Genomic DNA, 27,247 nt, shown 5'->3' with positions numbered 1-27,247 from the left:
TATATGTATGAGGGGGCCTCCATGGTGGTACAGCGGTCAAAGTCTCAGCTATCAAGCTATCCTCAGCCACTTCAGCAAGAGTTCAATCCCTAGCCATGGAGCAGACACACAGGATGCAGCAGACTTCTCCTGTCTCACCCACTACTCCCCTAGGCACTATATTTCAGTAGATCCACCCGTTTCTACACCCCACTCTGTCTTAGGTGAATCCTCTCACTCCCACACCTTTGGCCTACACTCCAGTTCTTGTATGCACAAGTAACTAAAAATAAAAACCCTTTTTAAAATATTACATGTATGAGAGAACAGATTTTTTAAAAATATTTTTACTGGCATCTTCATACAACTGGTGGTTGAGAGTCTGTTATCATGCCCAAGGGTCTGTTAGTCTTTTAATTAAAAAATAATCTAAAATGCACGGGACTATGGTGGTGGCACAGGGGTGATTTGGTGATGGGAAACCCGTGGGGATTACAATTGAGATGAAAAAAAATGTGAAAAATGATGTAAAAATAAACTTTTTAATAAAAAAAAAATAAAAAAAATAATCTAAATAGATTTCTATGCAGTGCTGGCAGTGAGCACATGTCTTTGAACTCTATAAATATATAAAAGGTGGCATTTACCATAGAAGACCCAGTTCTGTTAAATCTGAAGTAGCTACTTAAGAGTTTGGTAGGTTTAGATTTGGTAAACCTAGACCCATATTCTGACCCCAGTATCTTGCTTGCAGTCAAGTCTTTTATCCAATTTCTACTTCAATGTTGTGGTAATAACCATCATCATACACACTGTTCTTACTCTACGAGGAGGAATACAAATTGATAATCTTTTTTTGTTTGTTTGGGTTTTGTTTTTTTTTCCAAAACCTTCAACAGGCGCCCAAAATCAATTATTTCTAGCAGGCTTGCTCTGTGTGGCTGTAACAGTTCACTTCATTTATTTCATCCTACAATAAATACTTGTTTGTGACACACTATGAACTATGTTAGGTACTAGGAATGCTAGACACAGTCTCCACTCTCAACACATTTACAATATAGAAGGGGATAATAAAAAGCACTGCCATTAAACTAAGCTAGAAAACTGCTCTGACAAGAAGGTAAAGAGTGCTCCTGAAACACAGAGAATGCACACATTTCTCAGATTTGAGGATACTCAAGAAAGGCAAACTCTGTCATGAGTAGACACAGGTGAGAGGAAGAGGCATAAGAAACAGTGTGTTGCTCTTTACAATATACAGTTTGATGAGATTTATGTAAAGGGTGATAAAAAGAATGAGAAATGAGGCTGGCAAAGTCAGCAGAGGTCAGATAATGCATGAGTCTGAACCCAATTTAGCCCTGAAGCCATTAAGGCCTTAAAAGCAGAGAAGTGACATGATCTGATATCCCATTTTAAAAAATTCCCTTTTGGAATGCAGATACAAAACTAGAAGCAGAGAAGGGGATACTAGAGGCAAGGAAATGCATTACACTGCAATAGCTTCCAAGGTAAGAAATAACTATTGTTGAACTAGGAAAGAAACAAAATAGGAAATAATCTGTGCATGTATATACAGAGAGTAATGTCAGAGATCAGGCAAATGAGAGAACACAGAAGGCTAATGATAATAGCTAGATTTTATTTTTAAGGGTAAAACTTAATCTTTATTTATAGGACACTGCAATTTATAAAATTCCACAGAAGTAAGAAATCCATTGAGAAAGAAGCTTAATTTAGGATGTACAGTTTGGAACTGTTTCAGTACCATTCTGATATAAAGCATGCTACAATCACAAATCACATATGAATAGTTCTTGGTAGTCAAACTTAACACCAAACACAATACACAGCAGCAAACAAATTTTTGTCTCAGCTGAACAATCTAAAAGTTAAAGGTCCCAGGAGTGCCACCCTGAACTTGGAATGTTATTCAGAGGTAGTTCTGGACCATTTTGATTTTCCTCTTCCTTTACACAGCAATATTTCTCAATCAAATATAATGAAACTTTGCACACAGATTCATTTTTATAGTTTTGTGGAGCTTCCCTTCTGTCCAAATCTCTACATTCTTTAATCATTATACTTAATTTCTCCGTTTCACATAATTTCTCAGCAGTTTGGAAGAGATCTGAAATGGCATCTAGAATAAAGAGAATAATTTTGGCATCTTCTGTAGTTAAGAAGTTCATCAACAATTCTATTATGCTACCATGCACAATGTATAAAATCTTTTTTATTGTCCTCCTGCTGGTAGCAGCCCATACAGCTTCTTTCAGTGTCTTTAATACTACCTTAGAGAGCAAACCAACAAGAAATGGGAGTAACCCATGATCACGACGCTATACCTGGTCCTGATGGCCAGCTGAATTCTCTGACACTATCCATGTTGCTTCCTTCTGAATATCAGTTTTGGAATTGGTTAGCAGGCTGGGAAAGATAGCAAGTACTCCTGAATCTATTACAACTTGAGTCTGTTTATCTGTCCCAGTGACAATATCTCCATGGCTCTTAGTACAGGAGTCACAAGTGGCGATTCAGTAGCCCCAAGAAGTTTCACAAGTTGGGGTACATCTTGTTCACTTGGACCATCAGTAAGACAGGAAATGGCCTAACAGGTATCTACTAATATTTCTGATCACCATAATGCAGAAGACAAACTAAAGTAGGAAGAATTTGCTCTACGGCATCTAACAGAGGTGCAGAGTACTTGCTGTGACAAAGATTTGAAATTGTCCAGGTAAGATTATGGAAGAATATATGCTAAAGATGACATACCAGGAACTGCAAGAAGAGGCAACAGTGCTCAATTACCCCACAGCAGAACCTCACCTGCAGTGTTTCCTAAAGCCCACACAACTTGTTCACTGACATGAGCCTGGGGAGATGCCAACAGAGAAACAAATGTTGGGATATAACATCCATGTACTCCAGCTTTCATCTGTTCTGATGTCTTGGAAGCAATGTTAGCAAATACCCAAGCAGATTCCAAATGAATGGACTATAATTAATTATACCCAATGACACAAATTTTAGATGCAAACCAGCCCCAATTATGTTTTCCGTGGGGGCTCCCCATAGAAGGAGTTTTCTAGCAGCATGTGTACCTTGGAGCTAGCTCTTCAAATTGCTACTATTTATGCCTTTGATATTGTAATCAAGAGACCAATGAACAAAACCCAACAGAGAGGTCCTATGAGGAGGATTGAGGAGAGCCCACTAAAATCAGCAAACATACATGGTCTTGGCAAAAGGAGTCTCAGAAGAGATGGAGCTAAAGTCAATGCAGCAGAGCATACTGCCCAAGAATGGAAGAGGACAATACCCACTAAGAAGTCTGGTTATGGAGGAAAGGTGACAGGAAGGTCTTCGAGAAGATAAACTTTGTGGGGGAGGAATGTCTGTATGCATAGATTTTACAGATGAGAGAGTCCTGATCACATTTAGGAAAAAAAAAATGTCACAATACAGAGGTTTGATGGCAGAAAGCTGAGGTAATTCATCTGAATAACCTGCACAGGTATGTGTAGAATAGCAGGACAGGGGTCTGGAAAGTGAAGAAAGAACTGCCGAGCAATAGTGCTGCCTGACCGAAAGAGGGTGCTGGTTAGAAGTCAATACACCCCTGAAACTCCCACTATGTGATTTTCTCCCGCTCGCTCGTTTGAGCAGAGAGCAGACTGGCTCCAGTTGTGCACCCAGGGGTCAGGCTTCACAGCTGGGTACAGCAGAAAAGCCAACTCAACAAGGAGCTGAGGACACAGGCAAAGGAGAGCCAGACTTGATATGTGAGACAGAGGAAAAGTGAAGCTAACTTATATAAAAGGACTGAGGGAGAGGTCTGCTGAAGTAAAAGAATGTTGTAGGAGAAATAATAGTACGAGAATGACGAAAAATCCCCATTGGGGAAAAAAAATCATTAGGTAGAAAACCAGTGCTTATGAGAAGTAAAATATTCTATTTCCACCTCTTGGCCACCTACAAAATACAGGCTACCAGAATCATCAATTTTTCTCCTTACTTGAACTTTCCCTCCATCTCTTAATGGAAAACTGACTCTCAAAAAAATGTCAGCTTTCCTGCAGTCCTCTGAAGCTTGCTCCTGCACCTCAGTTTTGAGATGAGGTTATCTTAAAAATTACTATCCTCCATCTTCATGTACCAACACTGGCAGCCAGTACTTCCAGAATCTCTCCCTTCCATTCTCACTAATAACTCCAGGGCAGTCTCAAACATTCACAGAACATTTCACTGACATTCTAGTCAGTTTCTCCCCCACCAGCCAGTTTAAGCTCTGCTATCAAGAACACTCATTATTGGTAAGGGCAACCACCAGACATTTCTCCACCCCTACTCACTTCGAAGCAAGGAGCTGAACCCCTAGAGGCAGTTCAAGCCCCCAGAGTAGGCTCACATGAAGGAGTTAGCCCTAACAGTCCTAAAAATAAGTTCATTAAATGAAACCAAATTGAAAAGGCAGACTGTAGGACTCATGCTTGCTATCACCACTTTCTCCTTCATTATTCCATGCTTTTAGACAACAGTAATCAAGAAAACATAGCAAAAAGGTAACAGAACTAGTTAGTTCTTAGTATCCTTGAGTGAATTTCTATCTCCATAGTTCTAATTTATAATTCCAACTTGTGGAATAATTTGTGAAATGCCTCAGTCAATAATATTTCAAATAATAGTCTTCACTGATTGGGCCCTCATCTGACTCTACCACCTACACAGCCTCATTTCAAATCTGAAATTATCATTGCCCTGTTTTTCTTTTTTTTTTTAGTAAGGGGAAGTATTATTCCCCCAGTCATATTTTATGCTATTATTTGCTCACAATCTGTATTAAAAAAATCAAGATAGTGACTACCAATATTTAAGACTCTTCTGATTTCATTTATACATTATGGATCCAGAAGTTAAAATTTACATACTGCTCTCACGTTAATTAATCCAAGCTATTTGGGCATTGTAATTTTGGCCATAAGAGTTATAATTTAACTCAACTGGCATTTAGTATTGTTGTAGAACCTGTATGATGTTCTAAAATTGATCACTTAAAATCAGGATCTGCTCATGTAACCCATATCTTTATTACCTACTCTAAAAATCTGTACAAGATAAAATGAGGGACATGAGGTAAGTGATGAGAGCCTAAATACAAATTTCCTGGTGAACGTTAATAACTGTAGATGAAAGGTATGAGAATCTTGCCACATTTCCCACCAGAGTCATCAGATAAAATTGACCCTCAGACAAGTCAGAAGTGACCCACACTAAGTGGCTGGAATGCTATGCTCCACAGAGACCAAAGTGTTCTCCAATGGCCAGGGAAGCATCCTCTCTTCTCTCTCATTCAGAGCCAGGACAATTAGTTCTTTTCTCTCACTGTAACTCTTTTCACTATGTCATATATTCCCTTGGGAATGTGTGGGAAGAACCTGACATTCTCTGGCTTTTGGGCCATTCACCATGGACCACCACCTCCCCACTGCATCCTACCCTCATGGGATAGGATAGCAGTGCCTGAAGCAAACACTAAAATCAAAGATGTTATGAGGGTCCTCAAATACTGCAAGTGGCAGTAATACTTCCCTTTTCTTGAGCAAGAGTAAGCTTGTAGAAAATCTGAAAATATCACAATTCCTATAAATAGCTCTCTCTCTGTAGGACTTTGCTCACAGTTCTTTGAAAAGAACTTTTTTCACTCTAGGAGAAAAATGTAAATTTTCATTCTTCATTACAGACTTTTTTAACACATAAATAAGTCAAAAAAAAGCAGCAAAAATAGTAGTAACTAAATTATCATGGTCAGCATTTTCTTTTTATCTTTAAAAGAAATATTTGACTTAGTTAATTTATGTATTACCTTAGTTCAGTATTTTCAGTAAGAACATTAAAAACAAATGTTAAAAGTGAGGCAAGAAGAGGTCAAGTCTAAAATTGTACAAGTCTGTATGAATCAGCTAAACAAGAGGTTAGGTGACCCAACCTGATCTTCACATTGACTGTAAGTGCTAATAATAGAAACATGGGAATTCTGGTCTGATTATCAAAAGTCCTACACTAAAGAACAGGAAACCCCAGATTTGTTTCTCTACACTATAACTATCACTGTTCAACTCTACTATCAACTGAGGATATAAACAGATGGCAAGCAATAAAACTGAAAATTTAGGTCTCGGTTGATCAATAACTTTCCTAATATCAATTCTTCTGCCTTCGTTAAAACTAAACAGTAAAACCGATTTTGCATACAAGAACATCACCTAATTGCTTGGGAAAATGCAAACTTCTCTATCTCCAATTCTTATGTGATTCTAAATCAAACCTGGTGTAAGATCCTGCTATAGATTAACCCCTGAATAGTCTGCTGCTTAGCAACTGGGTTTTAATTTTGTTGGGAGGTAGAGGAGGACTCGGATTAGCCATAAGAACATTTATTTAGCTTAAACTCAAGTCACAAGAATGATCACTAATTCATACTAATAGTCAAGTCTCAAAACTATAAAATAACAATTGAGCATTAACTCCATTAACATCTTGTTATGACATGTCAAGTATATTCAAATGTGGGGACAGGTTTTCCACTATAGCAATTACATCAAAACTAGGGTACCTTAAGCTTTATTTATTACTCCCATGTCTAGTTCAGATTAAGAAAAAAGTTACTTTGATGAGTTAATAAGGGGCTTCATAAGAAAATGGTGGTGGCTTAGAGATTAAGTCTCAGTGCTATCACAGAAAATATAGGGATGTATTAACAGTGATGACCATATCCTATGATATACAAAACCTACACATAATTTATAGTTCAATACATACATATGCTTGCTTTATATATTATATCCTATAAAAATTGTCACACACACATACTGGGAAATATGTACAAGAAATGTTAATGGTAGCGTTATAAAGATCCAACAAAGAAAATGGTTTTAAGTCAGGACCTCCCTGATGGTCTAGTGCTATGACTATGATGGCCTACCAACAGGCCTGAGTGCAATGCCCAGCTAGAGAGCTAACCCTTATGGCACAACAGACCTCTCCTGTCTTGCCCACTGCATCCCTTACCAGTGTGTTTCAGTCTATCTGCCTGCTCTGTTCACCACTCGGGCTCTTGTGAATCTTCTCACTCCTTGCACCTCTGGCTTACAAACAGTTTTCTATGCAAAATAAATAAAAATCTTACAATAAAGGAGTAACTTTTTTAAAAAAAAAAAAGACTAGGAAGTTAACTTATAATGTTCAATGTCATACCGATTAATATTAAAACATACTTATTTACAGATAAATACATAGAAGTGCAACACCAGACACCAACTGATAATATCCTTGAAGAGGAAAAAATGAAAGCGAATAGAATTGAAGACATGGAGTTTCCCTCTTCACATATTTTTCTTATCCTTTATTTCTTAAGAATGGTGGTAAGGGCCCTCCCTAGTGGCGCAATGGGTCAGGACACAGTACTGCAAGCTGGCCACAGCCGTTTCAGTGCGCGTTTGATCCTGTACCCCAGAGGTGATCCACATGGTGTGGCAGACCTCTCCTGTCTCGCCCACTGTACTTCGTCGATCTGCTTGTTCTACTCCCCACTCATCCCTGGTGAGTCTTCTCACCGCCCCTGCACCTCTGGCTTGTACCCCAGTTCTGAATGTATAAATAAAATCTTTAAAAAAAAGAATGATGGTAGGCACATGAGTGACATATTGTCTATTTTTCTGTGACAAAAATTCGAAGAGACAATAAAAAAAAAGAATTAAGTATACACACAAGGGCTCATGATGTCTTAAATAGCCAATCTAAAATTTTGCATGAATTTGTGAATGTAATGTAATGTTATCCCCAATATTGGTAAAGCTAAGATTCCAAACCTTGCACAATCTAGTCAAATTATATGAAATTGCTGGACTTTTTATAGCCCAAAATGTCAAATATAAATGACTCTACATAGTTCATAATATATAAAATCACTAAAATTCTGTATATGAAAAGTCAACTCTATATGTGGCAGGACTGAAGAAACAGAGAAATCAAATTTTCTTAATTTGACGAAAAAAAATGAAATTACCCATTTGAGAACAAATTAAACGTTTAGAAATGAATATTGCACAAAGTGTGATCAAACTACTATCCTTTGATATAAAATATTGTTACTTAATTCTTTTTAAAATATGCATACATATCAATAATCCCTTATGAGATTCTTACTGAGCAAACCAAGTTATACACACAAAAACTGAAGTTCAAAGTAGTCAAAACATTCAAAACTATACCAAGGTCATGTTCCAAGACTAACCACAGCAAATTAATCAGAAACTCAAAAAATAAGAGATTTTAATTTAATTCCAATCAAAGATTATGAGGAAGGAAATATTAAGGACAATGATCTGTACAAGTTCTGTCTCCTTTTTTATTTCGTATAATTTCAATTAAAAAATTCTAAACTATAACTCATTGTTATTTGTGTTATATTGGCTTTTAACACAAAATTCATTTCCCATAAATATATTTTAGGTAGTGATTAAGTTACTAGAGTCCTCACAAAAGTCAATGTAATTTATAATTTAACTAGAAAACTATTATCCTTTAATAATAAAAAACTATTATCCTTTACTTAAGCAGTGTGTCTCTCAATTCTCTTTCCCTCTTTTCTTAAAAATAAGTAATAGTAGTTTTAGGAAAAGGTTTTAATGAGAAAGAAAGTTTTGAAAAATATATGGAGGAGATTTGGAGCCCCTGTGCAAGGCTTTCAAAGGAGCAGCAATGAATTTTTTTAGTGAATAAGAATCATCACAGAGCAAAGATAAATAATGCAAGTCAAGGATAAACCAGAAACAGTAACGGACAGGGTTAGAAAAGACATGAGAACTCCTGAAAAGGAACTATGGGGGCTATTACTAAGAGGCAGAAGAAACAGCAGCACTGTAAAGGAAAATCCCACAGGGCCACTTTTATCAGCTCTCTCCCCAACTGCAAGGACACTGTGCAGTTAAGTGAGTGGAACCACTAAGACTTGGGATTAAGGTGAGGGAAGAAAATAAGTAAATAAATAAATAAAGTGAGATCATCTGGGTAGTTTTACATATGTTAGGCATCTTTAACCCAGGAATACATCTACTGAAATCTATCTAAGCCTACAATTAACACCTATGTAGTCTCACTGTTTGCTTCCTTTCTAATAAGGAAAAGATGAATCAAATGGCATGCTACCTAAATCTTTTCAGTTAAAATGGCACCCTGGATAGACAGTCATCTAATGCCAGAAGTCTCTATTGGCCTGCTCTTCTCAGCAGGGTCCACTACAAGGAAAATGCTGCCAAGTCACATGCACATTACACCATCAGAGAAGGGAGAGGGGAGACCAACCTGACTCTGTATTCAGCTCCTCTAGAATCTCGCTGGTCCTCCAGGTAGCTCCTGTGTCCTGGCCTCCTACAGAATTACTGTGCTCTTGAACTACAGCAGCCGCCAATAAATTGTCCACATTTACCACTTCTGGGTCAGAGCTGGTGTCAGACATATCATAATGAGCTACAACTGGAGGTCCATCTAGGGAGGAAAGAAAATGTATACTTGTATCTAACTTGTGGGGTGAAAAATACTTCTGAAACTAAGAGACCTCTAAATGCCAGCTGCCTTTCTTATTATTCTAGCTGATCTGAAAAACTGTACTTCATACAAATATTTTGTACATAATGTGAAAGTGGAAAAGATAACCCAAGCTTGCAAAGATGAGGGACACATTTGGGAAGGAAGAACAGAAGACAAGACTATACTGAACAATGTTACACTGAATCCCCATCACACTCCTAAAGAGCTAATGATAAAAGGGAAAAAAAACTCCATAGAGAAAGTGACACTGTCTTTTTAAAGGGAAAAAAAATACATTTTTAAAGAGAATGAACTGAGTTCTTTCTCTTAGCTAATACAACAAGTACCTGTAGAATCAGAGAAGAAAAACAAATATGTTCCCTCTTTCTAAAGAAATAAGGTAAAACACTAAGAGCTCTACCTGACAGACAACTATTTCCAATAAAGCCCTTTTATAATATCAGGGAAGGCATGCCATTTATAATAATCCATAGAAAGACAATACTCACAAAATCCACCTTCAGGATTTTGTTTTGGATGTCTTAGGAGAAAGACAACTAGCCCACACTCCAAGGAAATGACATACAATCTTATGGGTAATTTTAGAGGAAGATGTTAAAGGTCTTATTGGATAAATAAGAGATCCCATCTACCTCCAAGTCACCTAACTAGCTTGAAAAAGGCAATTACACTGCAGCATTTCATGCTAAATATCACTAAACATTCATGCTTATAGAACATACATGCTTTATTAAAATGCTAATGCTACCTTTTTCTATGTAGGCAAAAATAAAGTGTTTAAGTATGAAAAACTTCTCTTACTACTACCTCCATTTTGGAATAAAGCAGAAATAAAGGAACTGTTCTCCCCTCCCCTTCATTACTATCAGTGAAATGTAGGTACAACATTTATTTCCATAAAGAATTTTTTAGTATCATCCATCCAACAAATTAACATTAAGCAAACCTACTGTATGAAACTCTTGACTATGAAAGAATACATAGGTCAATGAATCATTAAAATAGAACACAATGAAGGATTACTGTTGTAATATGAACATCCATTGTGTAAATTAACACTAAACAAAACATGGAACACACTTGGGGTAATTAGCTCTTAAAACTAAGTTTCCAAACCAAAGGTTTAATGTTACAGCAATTTTTTAAATAAAAAAAAAAAAACATAAAGCAAATGAGCTACTAAGGACCACTGTATAAAGAACAGACATGTCACAATACGAAATTCTGACGATCATGACAGTTTCAGTTGACTACTTAAAAATAATTTCCATTCCCCCAAAGGGTAAATCAAGTTCATAAAGAGTCAGTAGTTGGTTTCAATATAATAATGGACTTTAGCTCAAATAGCAAAAGAAGTGCTTCATATTTGAGGATTTTCTTTTCTAAAGAAGAAAAGAAAGCTGTGTCACTTTACAGAGTTCTCATCAGAGTTCAAAATGATTATTATGGAATCAAGATACCATGTGTAAGATATGAGGGTCAAGTACAATATTGACTATTTGACTAACTGTTCTATTTTCAAAAGATTTAACTTTTTAAGTGCTTTACGTTTGTAAAAAAAAAAAATTTAAAATTTGTATCACTAATACTAGTCAGCCTCCTACCCTCACAACCCACTACTAACCCACCCACAACAGTCAAAATTGTACCATTCCTACATATATAATCATGCAAAAAGTAGAAGTATATATGGACATGCAGAGTGACATCACCTACCCATGGAAATAACTTGTCTGAAAGTCTTCATCAGTAGGAAATACAAGCATACACTTGTTATCTGGCTTCATTCTTGTATCTTCCATATTTCCAAACAGCACACCTTATAGCTTAGCTTAAATTTAGTATTCATCATAAACAAAGACAGCAATGTTTTTATATTTTAATTACACTTAACAGTTAAAATAATTATCACTGTCATTTTTCACTTCCAGTATATTCAAATGGTGACAAGTCAGTACTATACAAACTTTAATAAAGGAATGGTTGCCTTACCAACTTTTGTCGTTCAACAAGAAACTAGGAGTAAGGATCCTGGGGTCAACCTACACCTATCACTGCACCAAACCAAGATTAAATAAGTTTAAAGCATTTAGCTTCAGGGCTTGGATTCTGAACCACTAAATGAGTATTACTAGCTAACTGACAGAACAATTTGTGATATTCTTTCAAAAGGTGTTTCTTGCCACACAACAAATGGAAAAGCTAAGAGATCTTGTAGTGATTTTTACCTGCCTTTGAAAAGAAATACCTCTTCAGGAGGGGGAAATATCAGAATACTAATTTTTCAGCTGAGAAACTCATAACATTGGTTAACAGAAGCAGCTCTCTAAGTTTACAATTGAACTCTATCAGTTCATTACAGGATGGAATAAACATGGAGATATTGTCCTTCCCAGAATAGTCCTCTGTGCTGTTAAAGCAATTACATTGCTATTATGATTATTTTGACTTTCAAAAACATCAAAAATAGTCACTTCAAGTAAAGGTACAATTGAAAACATTTCCAATTTAAAATTTAGTTATTAACATAGCACATTCCATATTGATAATATAAAAGGTTATCAAACTACACACACTCCTGTTTTCTAATTCTAACGTGTCACAATGTTAAAATACGTATTATAACAATGAACTTAAACAGTTTTTCTATAAACATCATAAGCATCTCTCTATCAAGGTAAATTTAACGTAATTAATAACTGTCTGGTCTGGTTAATCAGAATGCTGTTTCTCCTATTTAAAACAATGAAATTTTTACTACTTTTTACATATACAAGGCAAGAAAATTTTGAGCAATATACAAACTACCTTTTAAGAACATCAACTTATCCATTTTATGCTAAAAATAGGTTTGTATCCTCTTACTGATCTCTTAAGGCTATAAACAGATTCTCAATTTTTAAACACCAAATACAGATTTATGTTATTATTATACTTCCCTGATACAATGAGGCTTACAACCTTAATTGTCATTAAACGCTTAATTTTATCAATTAAACCTGAGGCAAATATATTCCCATAAATCTTATAGAAACAATTTGAGTAAGAGAAACAAAAAACAAAGCAGAACAAAGTCTACATTTACCTCTGATAAATTTCTCTTGAATTTGACAACCAGAATACAGAATATTAAAACTATTCAAGGTAACTAACATTACACAGTGTCTCTCTCATTTTATAAATGACAAATTTCAGTCCTAGTTAGATAGAATAAAAGACTACAGTTGTTCTCATTGTTAAGGGAATAAGGAATGTATAGGATGAGACTAGAAGCAGAAGTAAATATAAATTTTTGGCAGCAAATACAGGTTAAAGTGCTGCCTACTATTTCTTAGCTGTATGACTCAAGTTTCTTCACAGGGCCATCGTGAAGGTTAAAGACAACACAAAACACAATAGTTAAAATGTTGGTTGCTTGTCTCATCTTTCCATTATATTTAGCACCTATGTTACTTTATTGTTTGTTTACATTTGTATGTAAACTCTGCTGTACATAGCCTGCATACTTTGAGAAAACATCACCTAATAAACTGATACTTTATAAATCATAGATTAACCCAATTTGCTTAAGTATATTCTTTGTTGGGATTAATGAGATCATTACAAATATGGCTTTTATATTTTTACTTGAAGTGAAATGTCAGCCTGGATGTATTCATATAAAAGTTTCAAAGCCAGAGTTCACTTTGGATTATTTCATATTTAAGATCATCAATGTTACCTTCAGAACTCTTCCACTAACACAAGTATTGTTGGTCTCCCACTGTGGTGACTGATTAGGAAAAACAGAATTCCTCTTGTATGCAGATATACCTGGAAAAACAGTCTTCCTTCCCTCTCTCTATTGCTAAGTCTCAGATCTATGGAAAGGTGGGTAATGGACTAACACGTGATTTGCCCCTTCTATTTGTACTTCTATGGCTATAACTCTATAGAACATATTGTATAATTCTCTAGAATTATACAATAATGCCCAGAGCAAATTCCTTCTCTTTCCTACCACATTCAATCTCCCAATGGCCCACACTAGAAGAAAATCTCTCTGCTGTCAGTAACTCCAGTCATTAAAGGGCATATACCCAGCACCATCATCTACAGCATCAAAAGAAAGCACTATCAAGGGAGTGTGAATCAAAAAAGTTATACTTTCTCCCCACCTCCCAAAAAAATTATAACTGAAAAAAAATTCTTACAAATTACTAGCCTCTCTCTCTCTCTCTCTCTCTCTCTCTCTCTCTCTCTCTCTCTCTCTCTCTCTGTGTGTGTGTGTGTGTGTGTGTGTGTTGGCTAGGGGAGGAAATAAAATGTGCAGAATTGACTGGTGAGAAATGAGGGGTGGGTATGAGGGACTGAGTGCAAGAGGCACATCTCAAGAGTTTCAGGAGGGAGTTTGCATTCTGGTAGAATCTACCACCACCCCACCCTCCCCCCAAAAAAACACAACTTTTGATTATATAACAAAATATTTACCAAGATTGTATTTATAAATGAAAAAAGCACTTCATGAATTGTCATTTTTATTACTATGAAAAAATAGAGAACAATTTGAATAGAAGCATTCATTTTCAAAGCATCTCGAATGATAACTATACCAACCAAGAAAGAAAAAATAAGTTAAAAAAAAAAGTGCTATCTCTAGGGGGAAAAATAGCTTTAGATACCCAAAACTGTACATATATTTCCTTTAGAATACCACAAACCTATTTAGCAAAAAAGAAAAATGTCTAAGACAGGATTAGATGGAAATGAAGCAGTATCACTAGAATTTTGTTCAGGAGTTAGACAATTTTAAAATAAAACTGAATCAATGAAGAGTTCATTTTAAATGGATTATTACTAGAATAGTGAAAAAGTTGATTATAGTAAAGAAAAACAATTTAAATTCAACCCTAAGCCATTAACTATATAGAGCTAGGAAAGTGGAACTGAGAAAAGTTATTCAAAAAGATAAAGCTGGTAATTTATCTGGATATGCAAGGAAACCTATAAATATAGAAAACGGGGCACTTAAACAGGTCATCATCTTTCTATTTATCTTTCTATTTTATGGATAAATCCATGACCTAGTACTTTAAGGATTCAGAGATAGTGAGAGAAAAACAAAAAGAACACAAAATTTAGGTATGATTTTAGTTACATCTCCATGCCTACATATCTTGTGACAGAGAAATCCATTGCAGCCTTTTGATAATATCTCAGGGTACTCTATATTTTGCTGTTTTCCAAGTATTCCTCAATTTTTAATAAGGATAACTCTGTAGGAGATACAAAGAAAAAGTCTTGACCTTTTATGTTAACAATGGTATTTTACTTCCTTTATTAACACACCAATTAAAAAAAAAATCCCAAAATGTCAAGTAAATTCTACTATTAGTTATACTAACTGCAAACTAAGACTATTCATAACATGGAAAAGTAGGATTCTTGACTCAAGAACACTTAATGTGCATTAACTGGTAGAGTATTACTAATATAACAACTCTGCCCTCAGAGTAACAAGAAAACATTTATTTTTAAATTTTTTTATTTATCTAGGTTAGTTGTTACATTTCAAATGCAGTAAGGCAAAAGATATAAAGAAAATGCAACAAAATAAAAATCACAACAATTTGATAACATTCGTCCCAAATTTTAACGTTAAAATATAAATAAAAACTTCATTACCAAAGAACACACACTTCCTTGTGAATAATATTATTCCTTCTATCTTTTAGGATGTCTTCTACTTTACGTTGTGTTAACTTAATATACTATGAAAATATCTACTCAATACCAGTTGAGTTTGGTTTCAAGAGGCCTACTAACATCCCTAAAATACAGAGGAATTAAAAACAGCAATCAAGAAAAGAAAGTATAGAAACTCAGAAATTATTCAGTTAATCATTCATACACTCATACAACCTTTCTGGACAAATTAAAAGGACAGGTTTTTTAAATCTGTACAATGATTGAGGACATAAACACCAGTTTAGGAGAGAGGATTTTGAGAAAAAATTTGAGAAAAATTTCTGTAGAACAAAATTTAAGTGTAATAAACTTGCTGAAATTGCTTTGATATTATATCTTCTGACATGTGACATCCCACAAAATTTCTTTCGTTGTGTCCTCACTGTACTATTTAAATAATGCAAAAAGGAGAGAAATTAATAAGCTAAACAAAATATAACACGTACAATTACTTTAAGAGATCTCCTCCTTTAAGTAACCTGCCTATAATTTGTAAATGACAGCACAAAGCTTATTCATCATCTTTCCCCTAACTTCGATTAAGCAAATTCAGCTGTATACTAACAATAAAAATAATCAGTAACATCAATTTGAGGTGTTTGTTCAACGAAAGGATTCACTATATTTCTTTCATTAAGATTTAATACACTTTAAATGAGTTCATTTTTAATATCCCATCTTGCATATAAATTTCAAGCAATAAATTCTTCATAAATTGAGATAGATCTATATAGCAAGAGGCCCTTGTAAAAGCCACATAACAGCAGAGAATAACAAAAGGAAAGATGCAAAATAAATTAGCTCTTGTATATTCTTTCACTCAATCTGCTAGTAAAACAAACCAAAAACTAAAACCTTTACTTAACAATTAAAAAAATATTTTTTTCTCCAACGTAATCATCCTAAGTTTATAGGTGTGCAATTTATTTTTCCTATGTCCATTCAGGAAGCCTTGGATGGACATTATATTTATAACCTGAATCCACTGAAATCCCTGTAGACCACTATATAGTTATTTGTCTCCAGCAACTTCTCAAATACAACATTAACAAAGACAGAGTTATTTCAGAACTGTGAAGGTGGGTACACATATATACACACACAAGCACACATGCATCCTTAAGACCAGCCTCTTTTCTCTGACTTGATAACAAAACAACAAATTGGGCTTTTTTCTTGAAACCCAAGTGACAGAATCTTTTACTTCTAGGTTTCAATGAAAACATTTAAAACAAAATATTAAAACTTACGATTAATTTCACTTGTTCTAAATTAAATTTTATTGGGTTTTATTAACACTTTCAATAATGCATACAAAGTATACATCAATATAATTAGGAGTTATTATCTAATAAATTGCTCAAATAACCAGATCCTCTAGATCTGTGGGTTAAATTCTCTTAAAATGATTAGATATGTCCCAGCCATTGAATTAGTACAAACTAGGCAGAAAGTAGTCTGCAGATAATCAAAAAACACATTTACCTTTAGTGAAGACAAAAATACCCCCCTTTTAAAAAATCACCAACTAAAATTCCACATTGAACATATTAGAGAAATGACACAATCTAGGTATGGGATTTTATTCTTAAAGAAGAAGCATTTGCCCATGGCTAGATTAGTGTCAGCTGAAAGAGGTTTCTTTATGGACTACAAATGTTCAAGGATAATATTCTTCTTAAAATTATAGGAAAAGTAAGGGAAGATGACTAGTCACTTTTAAAGCAATACATAAAAATGCCACCAGATAATCCAAAAGCAATTTCCACTTCTCAGTACTACTATTTGTAAGTATGTATAATATCAGGAGTCAGACTTTGCCTCAGGGAAAGAGAATCAGTAATCCACAACAATAAGAAAGTTTTGAAACTACTTCAAACACTTGATACTCCTTTAAAATATTCATAACACAAAACCAAATTTTAAATTGTACAATCTGGTACAGGTGAAATCATTAGAAGTACTCATTAAAAACTTAGTGCTACTCAAAATACTACATTTTCAAGGCACTGTGAGACAATGAAAATTAGGACAAAATGTTTATGGTACTACTTGAAAATTAAGGTTAACCTCTCCAACCACAAAATATTAAATGTACTTTAGAATGAATTTCAGTATTTTGGCATATGCTGTACAAATTAAATCAATGTTTTCTGGTATTCCTTTTCTAACCAAAAAACTCTTCTGTATCTTAACATTTTTAGAAAAGACTTTCCCAAGTTAGTAGTGTTTAACAGTTTTTCAAATATTCAAAACATTCTTCTTGTCAATATTAAAACCTACATTTGATAATTCCATTCCACTGAATTTTTTTTTCATTTTTCTCTTAATGGCAAAAAAAATCTACAGACCTCTTATTGAATTATCAATAACAACAAAATGCAGTATTACATCCAGCCAAAACTAGGAATAATTTATGTTATTCTTAAAAGATGAATTCATATAAAAATTTCAGTACATGCTTAATATGTTAAATATGAAATCATGAAACAAAGAAACCTATTAAGTACTTAAAGTAGTTTATCCATGCATAGAAAAGCAGTTGTGGTTACATGCTAAAATTAAATTAGTATGTCTTTATGCTTAAAGGTTCATGTCTAGTAAAATAAATGATCCCAAGAAAAAGCTAGACAAAACAAATGTCCCTGTGAAAGATCTCAACTTCAAGTAAAATATTACAGAGTAGTTAAAATCTGGTCATTCATCCAAACCAGTATGCTTGTCCCGTTGATATAAAATTTAATTTAAATAAATATTAAGCCAGGGGCTCCCTGGTGGCTTAGGGGTTGTATCTCAGTCTATCACCACTTTGGCATGAGTTTCATCACTGGTCAAGGAGCTAACCCACATATGGCCCAGGAAGACCTCTTCTGTCTGGCCCTCTGCTCCCCTTAACAGTATATTTCATTCAGTAAATCTGCCTGACTGATCCCCACTCTGTCTCAGGCGAATCCTCTCACTCCCCTCATACCTCTGGCCTACCCCCCCAGTTTCTACGGATAAATAAATCTTTAAAAAATATATATTATAATACATTGGCTTACATCATTTCAGAGAAAAAGCCATTGATTATAGTAAACTAGTTCATGGCAAAAACTCATACTAATGTAAGGGCATTGCATATGTTAAGAAATTTATTCAGGTTTTCTTTGTGTCCAATTCTTACCCCTATTTGTCAAATATCAAGTTCTGGAAAACTGACAGTCAATACCAATAAAAGAAGAGACTATTAGTCTTTTCCATGAATTCATATATATCTCAATGTAAGAAATAAACATATTAACAAGCCTTTCCTCCAAAGTTAACTCCCAATTCTCTCCCATATATCAGGTTGTAAAAAGAAAAAAATCAGTTACTTTCCAATTCAAAACTATAAAATGGGAAAAATGGAGCTTGTTAATTTACAAGTTGCAAATATTTAGCTAAAGAACTGAATAGAAGTGGTGAGGTTTTGAGTAGTTATTGATAATTTTTTTAAATTAATGATCTTGATTATTTACATGATATTCTTATAAATATCTTAGACTTCTTTCAAAACTGCAACATCATTAAATATTAAGATAATTATGGAGAAGTTATTATAAATTTGAAAAGTCTAATAAATGTTATTGTAAGTAAATTCAGTTCAAAAGCACAATTTTAAAAGATGTTTTAGTAAAATTAAATATCCTATTGAAAAATGTTAACCCTAACTTTAGCTGCTTCTTACAGTATTCCTACCAACCTAGAAAAGATAAAAATAATAGTATTTTCCAATCACAGGCTGCACATAAAAATATCTACCACATTGCAAGACTTTCAATCCCTTTCACACATTCCTTGGGTCTTTTAAGATGCCCAGGGCAATTTATTTTAAGTCTAAGGACTGAAAACAAAATTAACTTGGTAGGACATAATGCACTTAATTACTAGTAACTTTAAAATACATTCAGGGCCTCCTTGGTGGTGCAGTAGTTAAAGTCTCAGCACTATGTTAAAGACAGTCACTGCAGCACCAGTTGATCCCTGGCCAGGGAGGTGACCCACATGGCACAGCAGATCTCTCCTGTCTCACCCTCTTGTTCCCCTCAGCAGTGTATTTCAGTAGATCCTGCTGTTATGCTGTCCTCTGGTGAATCCTCTTACCTAAGGCCTACACCCCAGTTCTTGTGTGCATAAATAAAATGGAAATAAATCGTTTAAAAAATAAATACCTACACAATATCTACCCTTAACTGTCATACCAGTATTCTTTAAAAGGACCTTCTTCATCAGGGTACCAGGTATTTTCACTTAGTATGATGTCTATTGACTTAGACACTGAGCTTTAACGGTAAAACCTCACGGTAAAAATTCACCTATGTAGCAATGAAATATACTACTTTTCTCATCATGTGTATAATCAAACTCCAGTCTAACCTGCTTTCCCTAGAGTATAGTTTGCCTAGTAGGTGGTATATATATTTGCTCAAAAATTAATTTATTCTTCCTGTATATAAATGCTATTTAATAGTACAATGCATTAAAGACCAGCAACAAATTAGCACATTAAATGATATATGGAATAATATAGAACTATAATAATAGTTCATGCAGTACTTTCATTCATGATCTTCACAGTAAGATCAATTATGTGATTTTCCCTAATGAAATCATATAGGAGTCAATAAATAATATTTATGGAGAATAAATGCTAAGAGATTCTCAAGTAATTACTTTGATATTTGGATTCACTAAAATTATTATTTCTTATCTTATATTTTTGGCATGAAAAGGCATAAAGATAATGATCACTCCTATTAGCATATTAAATATGGCTCTATGTTCCAATCATACATAACAAAACTCAAGCTAAACTTTTTTGTTAAACTGATGTTTTGAATAACTTTTTAACAGGAAGCTACTATAATTTTTAATATATCATCAAAAGAAACATATAATGGGTAAAAGCTTACTCTTTCTTACACAAACCAAGAAGCAGATAGTTAATACAATTAACTTTGTGATAGATTCAAAGATAGTTTGCATTCAGCAAAGTTAAGGGGAATGCTGTTATAAGTCTTCGGGAGTCCTAAAATACTGTCAATAGTTCAACAAGCCACCTATGGACCAAAAGCTGCTGTGGCAGCACTCGAGAATCAACTGCATGTAAGCAACTGACTAGTGGGATGGGGGAAATTCTTTGTCCAACTAGTTGGATTTTAAGTTCCCTGAGTTCCAGTGGCTGCTTGTACTCTTCAACTTTGTGAAGGTGAGACAGCTTTTCCATCCACATGCATAACTTCTCTGCCCCTCAGAAAAACAGCTCATGGCCTCTTCTAGGACAGTTCCTATGACACACAGCAGCCTTGTCAAATAATCCTGGAACTTTCCTGCATGTTCCTTCATATCACCCAGCACGACAGAAGTCAGCTTTAAAAGCTTTGAGGCCATTTGATAAAACATTAATTCAGAAAACTGTGTTTTTATTAAGACACTCTTTTGAAGAAAACTGGCATAAGCGTTACTAATAGCCACGTAGATAAAATATTGATATTTACTAAGAATAGCCACATAGATATAGTATTGATAATTACTAAGAATAGCCATGTAGATACAGTATTGATAAAGAACACTTAACATTGACTAACCAAAGTAATTCCAAGGAAACACTACCATTTTTCATAGCTTCTATGTATTGGGAACACGTATTCTATTTCTATACACTATTAACTTATAATCACAGTTGCCAACTTTTGCTGAACATAAAATCTGGAGGCTTTAACAAAATAATCAGGACCTAGACAGGATCCAAGGCACTGGCGGGTCGATTTGTAAGTACACTTTCCCAGCGTTGGCTGGGAAATTCTGTGTCCTCGAATATTTTCACCACTTTTGACGTTACAATCCAAACTGGCAGCTGACCTCATAAAAATTCACAATAGTTCTCAGCTTATTCTTAACAAATGCTCGTTTAAAAAATAATTCCTTATGGAAAAGCACACATAGATTATATACATAATCCATGTATAGTTCTGGGTTAGCTTTTGGAAACTGTGGTCTACAGTTAAAGGTGTTAAAGGTATGCCTCAAAAAAAAATTGTGTGTGTGGTTAAGTCTGGGATATGCTACAAATCATATCCTCCCTTCTGAAGAACACATGAATGGCTCTGGCTTGTCCTATTGTACAGAAACCTGTTTCACATGATCCAATACTTTTCAAATGTGTGAATATGTGCATAGCTATTAATATTCAGTATAACAGTGCTTTCATAGAATTCCCATCTAGAATATGTTCCTCTACATATTTTATCTAAATTTTTTATTATTTCAAACAGACCAGATCGCCTTTGGTTTGGGTCCCATAGTTTGGGTTTCTAATAAAACCAGTTATTCCTAAATCTTCATTTCTTCAGGAAACTATTTAAAATGTTACTTCCTCAGGCTACTCTTGATTACATTATTGAAAATAAAGTTTTCTACCCCATTTCTAGTCATCTTTATTATATCTGCTTCATTATTATTCATAGTGTATATTCTTATCTGACTGTACACGATGAATTAATTTATTGTCTGTCCATGAGAACAGGAACCTTTCATTCACTGTTACATTCCAAATGCTGCATGGTATGGTAGGTACTTAAATATTTGCTGAATAAATGAATTACCAAGCTTGGCCTTATACCATTTATGAACCTACATCAAGAAGTCTTATAAGGATTAGTCCTATGAAATACTTTATTGCATTTATCCCAGGTATTTCAGAAAATATGGTCTGTTTTACCTTGTGGCTTTTTCATAAGATGCAAAAGAAAATCTCCCAGGTCTCAGTCTAAGAACAGCAGTACTTCTCTGAGATAATGGAAAGTGAGCAGTGAACACTCCTCTTTTCAATGTCTGAACAGCTGAGACTAATTTTTAGCTCAATTCTATCTAGCAAATATAAGCCTCATGACATTCCCTTTATCTTATTCCTTTTCCCTTCTATTCCAACTCCTTTCTTCAAAAATATTTGAAAAAATTTTGTTTACATATAATCTTCCTAAAGGTTAAACCTTTCCCCCACAGTGTAGTATATGTAGCTTGTGGAAAGACTGAATGGCATTAAAAGAAAGTAAAATTTTCTTTAAACTGTTTACCTCCATTATAAATAATGGGTAAAATGAAGTGTCTAAAACAAGAAATTTGATGGCTACTTCAGATTCTAGCATTGCTTATTTTTCAACAGCACCGGATAATGGGTATTTAAAAGCTGAATTCAGAAACAATGTGAGAATACTTATGATGGGAACAGTGAGATGAGTTGAAGCTTAATAAAGATGACCATCAGCAATAGACATTGGTAAGTCATTCTGAGGTCTTAGAAACAGGGAGCAATGATACATTTGTCAAAACCTATAGAATGCACAACACCAAGAGTGAACCCTGATGTACACTAAAGACTCCGGAGCATAATGAGGGGTCAATGGAGATACTTTGATTAAAACAAATGTATAGTGGGGGGAGGCTGTGCATAGATGGGGGCAAGATTTGAGGGAAATCTTTGTGCCTTCTGCTCAATTTTGCTGTGAACCTAAAATTACTCTAAAAAATAATGTCCATTCAAAGGGGGAGGGAGGACCATATTCTTACTTTAAACACACAGTATCTTTTTTTAACACTAAAATATACCCCACTTTTGTTTATACAAAGTTAACACAGTACTCACTTTAGGAAATAAAACAGGAAAAAAAGATTAAAAAGAATACCTTGATGTTTTAACATTAGAAATTGCTAAAGGATACTCGACCTAAACAATGCATGCCTTTAAAATAATCACTTAAAAGGAGTAAAAGAAAAAGTGCTTATGCTTGGTTTATATAGAACCATGCAGCAGCTTTTACAATTATTTTTTTTTTTTAACTAGACTCCACTCCTTGGAACTGAATGCCCATTAGCAGTAACAGAACCTAACTGAATCAAACTACCAGTTTCACAGTGAGTTTTAGCTACCGGGAACTTAATATAATGCTTCACTAAGTAGTTCTCAGTACAACTGCTCACTATCACTACCTCAGAGCTTCAGAAACAATGATGACTTTAGGCTGAATGAAGTAAGTTAGACAAAGACAAATATTACATGATCTTACTTACATGTGAAATTTGAAAAACCTAACAGACACACAGAACAGACTGGTGATTCAGGTGGTAGGGATGGAGGGATGAATGAGTAATCAAGGGTACAAATTCATATACAAACTTAAAAGTTTTGGGAGTGTAAGTAAAGTAATATTATGACTATAATCAACTATACTATATTGTATATATAAAAACTGGTAAGAACAATTTTAAAAGGTTCTAACACATACACACAAATTTTAACTACGAACTGATGGATGTGTTAATTAAATTTATTGTGGTAACCATTTCTCAATGTATACATATATCAAAAATCATTACAATGTACACCTTAAATTTACAAGCTATTACATGTTGATAATTCAAAAAAAGCTGAGGATAAATGCTGATAAATGAGTCAGACCCAGAGTCTGATTTAATTGGTCTGTAGTGGGGGGCCAAAAATTTTTTAAGGCTCCTCAAGTGATTTCAATAATAGGTAGTCACATTGAAAACTGCTGGGATTTTATGTGCCTTGTTTGCATTTACTTGGCTGAAAATAGGCAGTTTTCACCTGATTACTATCTTAGTGTTTTGTTATCAGTGTATTTTATGAGTCTCCTAAATAACTACTAAAATACAACTAGATTACAAAAAGCTTAAAATGAGGATGTGAGGCATGCAGACACTTCTCACTCAATCCAGGAAAAGGTCATGGGATTCCTGATATGGGCATAAGGTCTTATCATGTATCATGAGTGCTCACTGATTAAATAAAAATTAAAATTTTTCCAAGTAATTCAATCACCAACAGATTAGGAATTCTCAAAAATCAGTAAGAAAAGTGTGACAAAAGAGAAATGTGCAAAGAACATGAATAGATTACTTACCAAAAGGATATAAATAACCAATTTCAATCAATTTCACTAATTATCAAAGAAATGTAAACTAAGACTAACAAACAATTCTGCGTTCAAAATAGCAGATAATACAAATAGCAGATAAACAAATAATAAGAATATAATGCAATGAATTCTCAAGTTTTGGGGTGGAATAAACATAATAAATTCTTAAAAAGCAGTTTGGCAGCATGTCAAAAGCCTCCAGTGTTCACACCCTTCCTTGTAATAATAGTGAAAACCAAAATAACCAAACTGTAATTATGCAAGTCTAACTTCCCTAATTAATGTTGGTGAAGTTATTTTAGAGTTGGCCAAGGTACTCAAAATCCACACATTTTAGGGAGAATATTACAGTTAAAAGCTTAATGGCAACATTAAGGGAAAGGAAAACAGAAGTACACACGCTATGATGAATTTTGCTTTACATGTTGCAGAAGGCAACATAACAAAGGCAGAGTTATGGTTTTTAATTTTCACATTTTTCTATTCTCAAACATCTCTATAAAAGATTTACTACTTAAAAATGACTTTTTTTTCCCAAGCAAGAGTTAGCTATCACACGTAACTTTTTACTTCCAGAAACTTTGACGTTAAGGTGACTGCTTGTCATGATGTATTTCAATGTATAAATGTGCTATGTATAATGTTCAATGTATAAATGTTCAATGTATAAATGTGCTAAGATCTCTGGCTTAACTGAGGTTGAGCCATTTTAGCCTGGCCTCTTAAGACTGGGAACTCAGGTCATTATAATAGTCAGTGAACCTCAATAACCTCAGGCAGTCTCCACTTAAACCAATCAGATTTTCTAAATGCAAACCAGCTAAGACAATTGAACCTTACCTACCAAAATGGGTACTATCTTTAGAACACTCAGTCTGGATAGGCCATGAATACAGAGGACTTTTAAACCACACAAAAGCAGGTCATTACTGCCAAGGTAAGCTGAAACAACTCTGAGGTTTACACTATGCTAAATATTTAAAAAGCAACAGTTACTAGAAAAACTTTTTCCTTCTTCTCATTTACATCTGTTAGCCTGTTCAGAAAATTAATTTCTTTAATAAAGATGAATGTCCATTATCCATATTCACTAAAATCAAAATTCCCTGCAAGAGCAGATTATATAAATTTAGTCTCAATTTGACAGTATGGAGAAATCCCTCTTTGGGAGTTAGGAAAGAGGAACGTTCTAATCATAAAACTGTAAAGAATGATTAATTAAAAAAAAAGTCCATAAAGATAAATATGGCATTTGATAAATCTTGAATACTCAAAGTATTCTGAAATGAATATTCATTACAAAATGTTCTAATTTTGATTATCTTTAAGGCCCCCAAATGATAAAACTGCCAAAATAATCTTGAAGACTCCAAATAGTCTTCAGACAAATATATTCTCAAAAGCTTCAAGAATGATCTACCATGGATAGATGATTAGCTTATCAGCTAACTTAAAAAAAAAACTTCAGAAATATCTAGTGCCCAGGCATCAAACTCAATTATTAAGCATGATCATGTTCCATAAGTCTTCATCATTAACTATTTTCATTTTTTGAAAGAATGCATTCACTGTTAAATCTAGTTTAAGAGAACATTTTACATAATCCCTTCAATGTTAAAGTTGCTGTCAAACAGTTTTGCAAATAAAATATTCTCTTAATTACTAAATTAGTTGTATCTTTATTGAAAGTACAGCAAGAATCTAGTTTTTATTTTTCTAGTTTTTATTTTTCCTCTTGATTTCCATTCTGTGTACACAGCTGGATTCAAATTTCAACATCCACGAGATTCTTTTGGGCACATCCAGTTTAAAGTTCACCTGATTGTCCATGTTATTGTATTCAAGTCAGTTCATAACTCATCCCATCTTTATAATTTATGTAACTTCTCAACTACCTTTGCTGTTGAGTGCACTCCTCTTTCCCCAAATCATAATATGACTAAGAAAACAGATATACGTAATTATACATTAGAAATGCATTAATGCATAATGTTGCAATTTTTCAGGGGCAACAATATGAACTGTTAAAATCCCTAATATTTAAAACTAGGTTTATTACATCTTCACCGATTTGCGTAATTCCAGAAAAGGCCATTCATACCTGTTTTTTATAAACAACACCTGCTGAAACTGTGCAGCATACCACCTAGGCAGTCTTATATAAAGGTCCTATATATACTCTATCTATTTGATTTCCATAACCACCTTAGAAAATGCTACATATTTTCAAAGACTAAAATAAATGGTACGAGCAGTAGATAGTAAGTTATATATTCAGATAATTTACTTTGGTCTTTTGCTTAGTATACAATTCAGAACAGACATGAAACATACCACTGGTGTTTTAAAGAATTTCTAAACACTAGTCAAGGTAGTTAATTAGCAAAGAGGTTAGGGAAAAAATGAAGCATATCTAACCCATGTAAGCCACACAGGAAGGGTGCCCCTGAAGATACTCTGTCCCACCACCTCCACAATGGAGTCTAGCTTCAAAAGGAATTTTTGTTCACTTTCTTTTCCCTTTCCATAAAAAGGCAAAGGGTTATTATATAACAGCCTTTTTAGTGAGCGAAATTAAACACTGTGTTGAAAGTCATCATGATCTTGATTAGTAGATGAGAACAGGACATAAGAATATATGAACAAGTAATTTCACAAATGTTAAAGCTTTCTTTAAAAACGTTATTAACTGTAAAGCTGAAATATACCTAGAACATGCCTCAGAACAACTCCACAGTCTGCTTCTCTCATGCATTCAACCGATAACCTTCAATTAAATCACCTCTCCAGTAACACAAGAACTACTATGCAACACAAGAAATTTCTAAAGGAATACAATACATAGTAAAATAGAAAATATTTCTAACAACTGTTAAAAACTCATCGAATATTTATGACTGAAACTGTTATTATTAACTGAACACCTATAAAGTGCTTTAAAACCAATCATTCTCGTTACTGAG

General features: G+C 34.1%; 1 protein-coding gene and 1 pseudogene across 2 annotated transcripts in view; both read right to left on the bottom strand.

Annotated features, from left to right (window-relative positions):
- The window catches only part of LOC101619064 (chromosome unknown open reading frame, human C18orf25), a 66,966-nt gene that overhangs the window by 13,185 nt on the left and 26,534 nt on the right, over positions 1-27,247 (bottom strand). Inside the window, exon 3 of one of the 2 annotated variants that reach the window (XM_004683878.2) lies at positions 9,352-9,534. The exons of the other annotated variant lie outside the window; for it this stretch is intronic. Within the exon in view, the coding sequence (XP_004683935.1) occupies positions 9,352-9,534 (183 nt within the window). The remainder of the gene's footprint in view (positions 1-9,351; positions 9,535-27,247) is intronic. 2 annotated transcript variants of the gene reach the window in all.
- Positions 1,868-8,267, bottom strand: LOC105853704 (annotated as a pseudogene).

This window comes from Condylura cristata, unplaced genomic scaffold (assembly GCF_000260355.1).
Source record: "Condylura cristata isolate star-nosed mole 26May11 unplaced genomic scaffold, ConCri1.0 scaffold00016, whole genome shotgun sequence".
Taxonomy (NCBI): Eukaryota; Metazoa; Chordata; class Mammalia; order Eulipotyphla; family Talpidae; genus Condylura; species Condylura cristata.
Note: the sequence above shows the minus strand (reverse complement) of the source record. Positions and strands in the feature narration are given on the sequence as shown.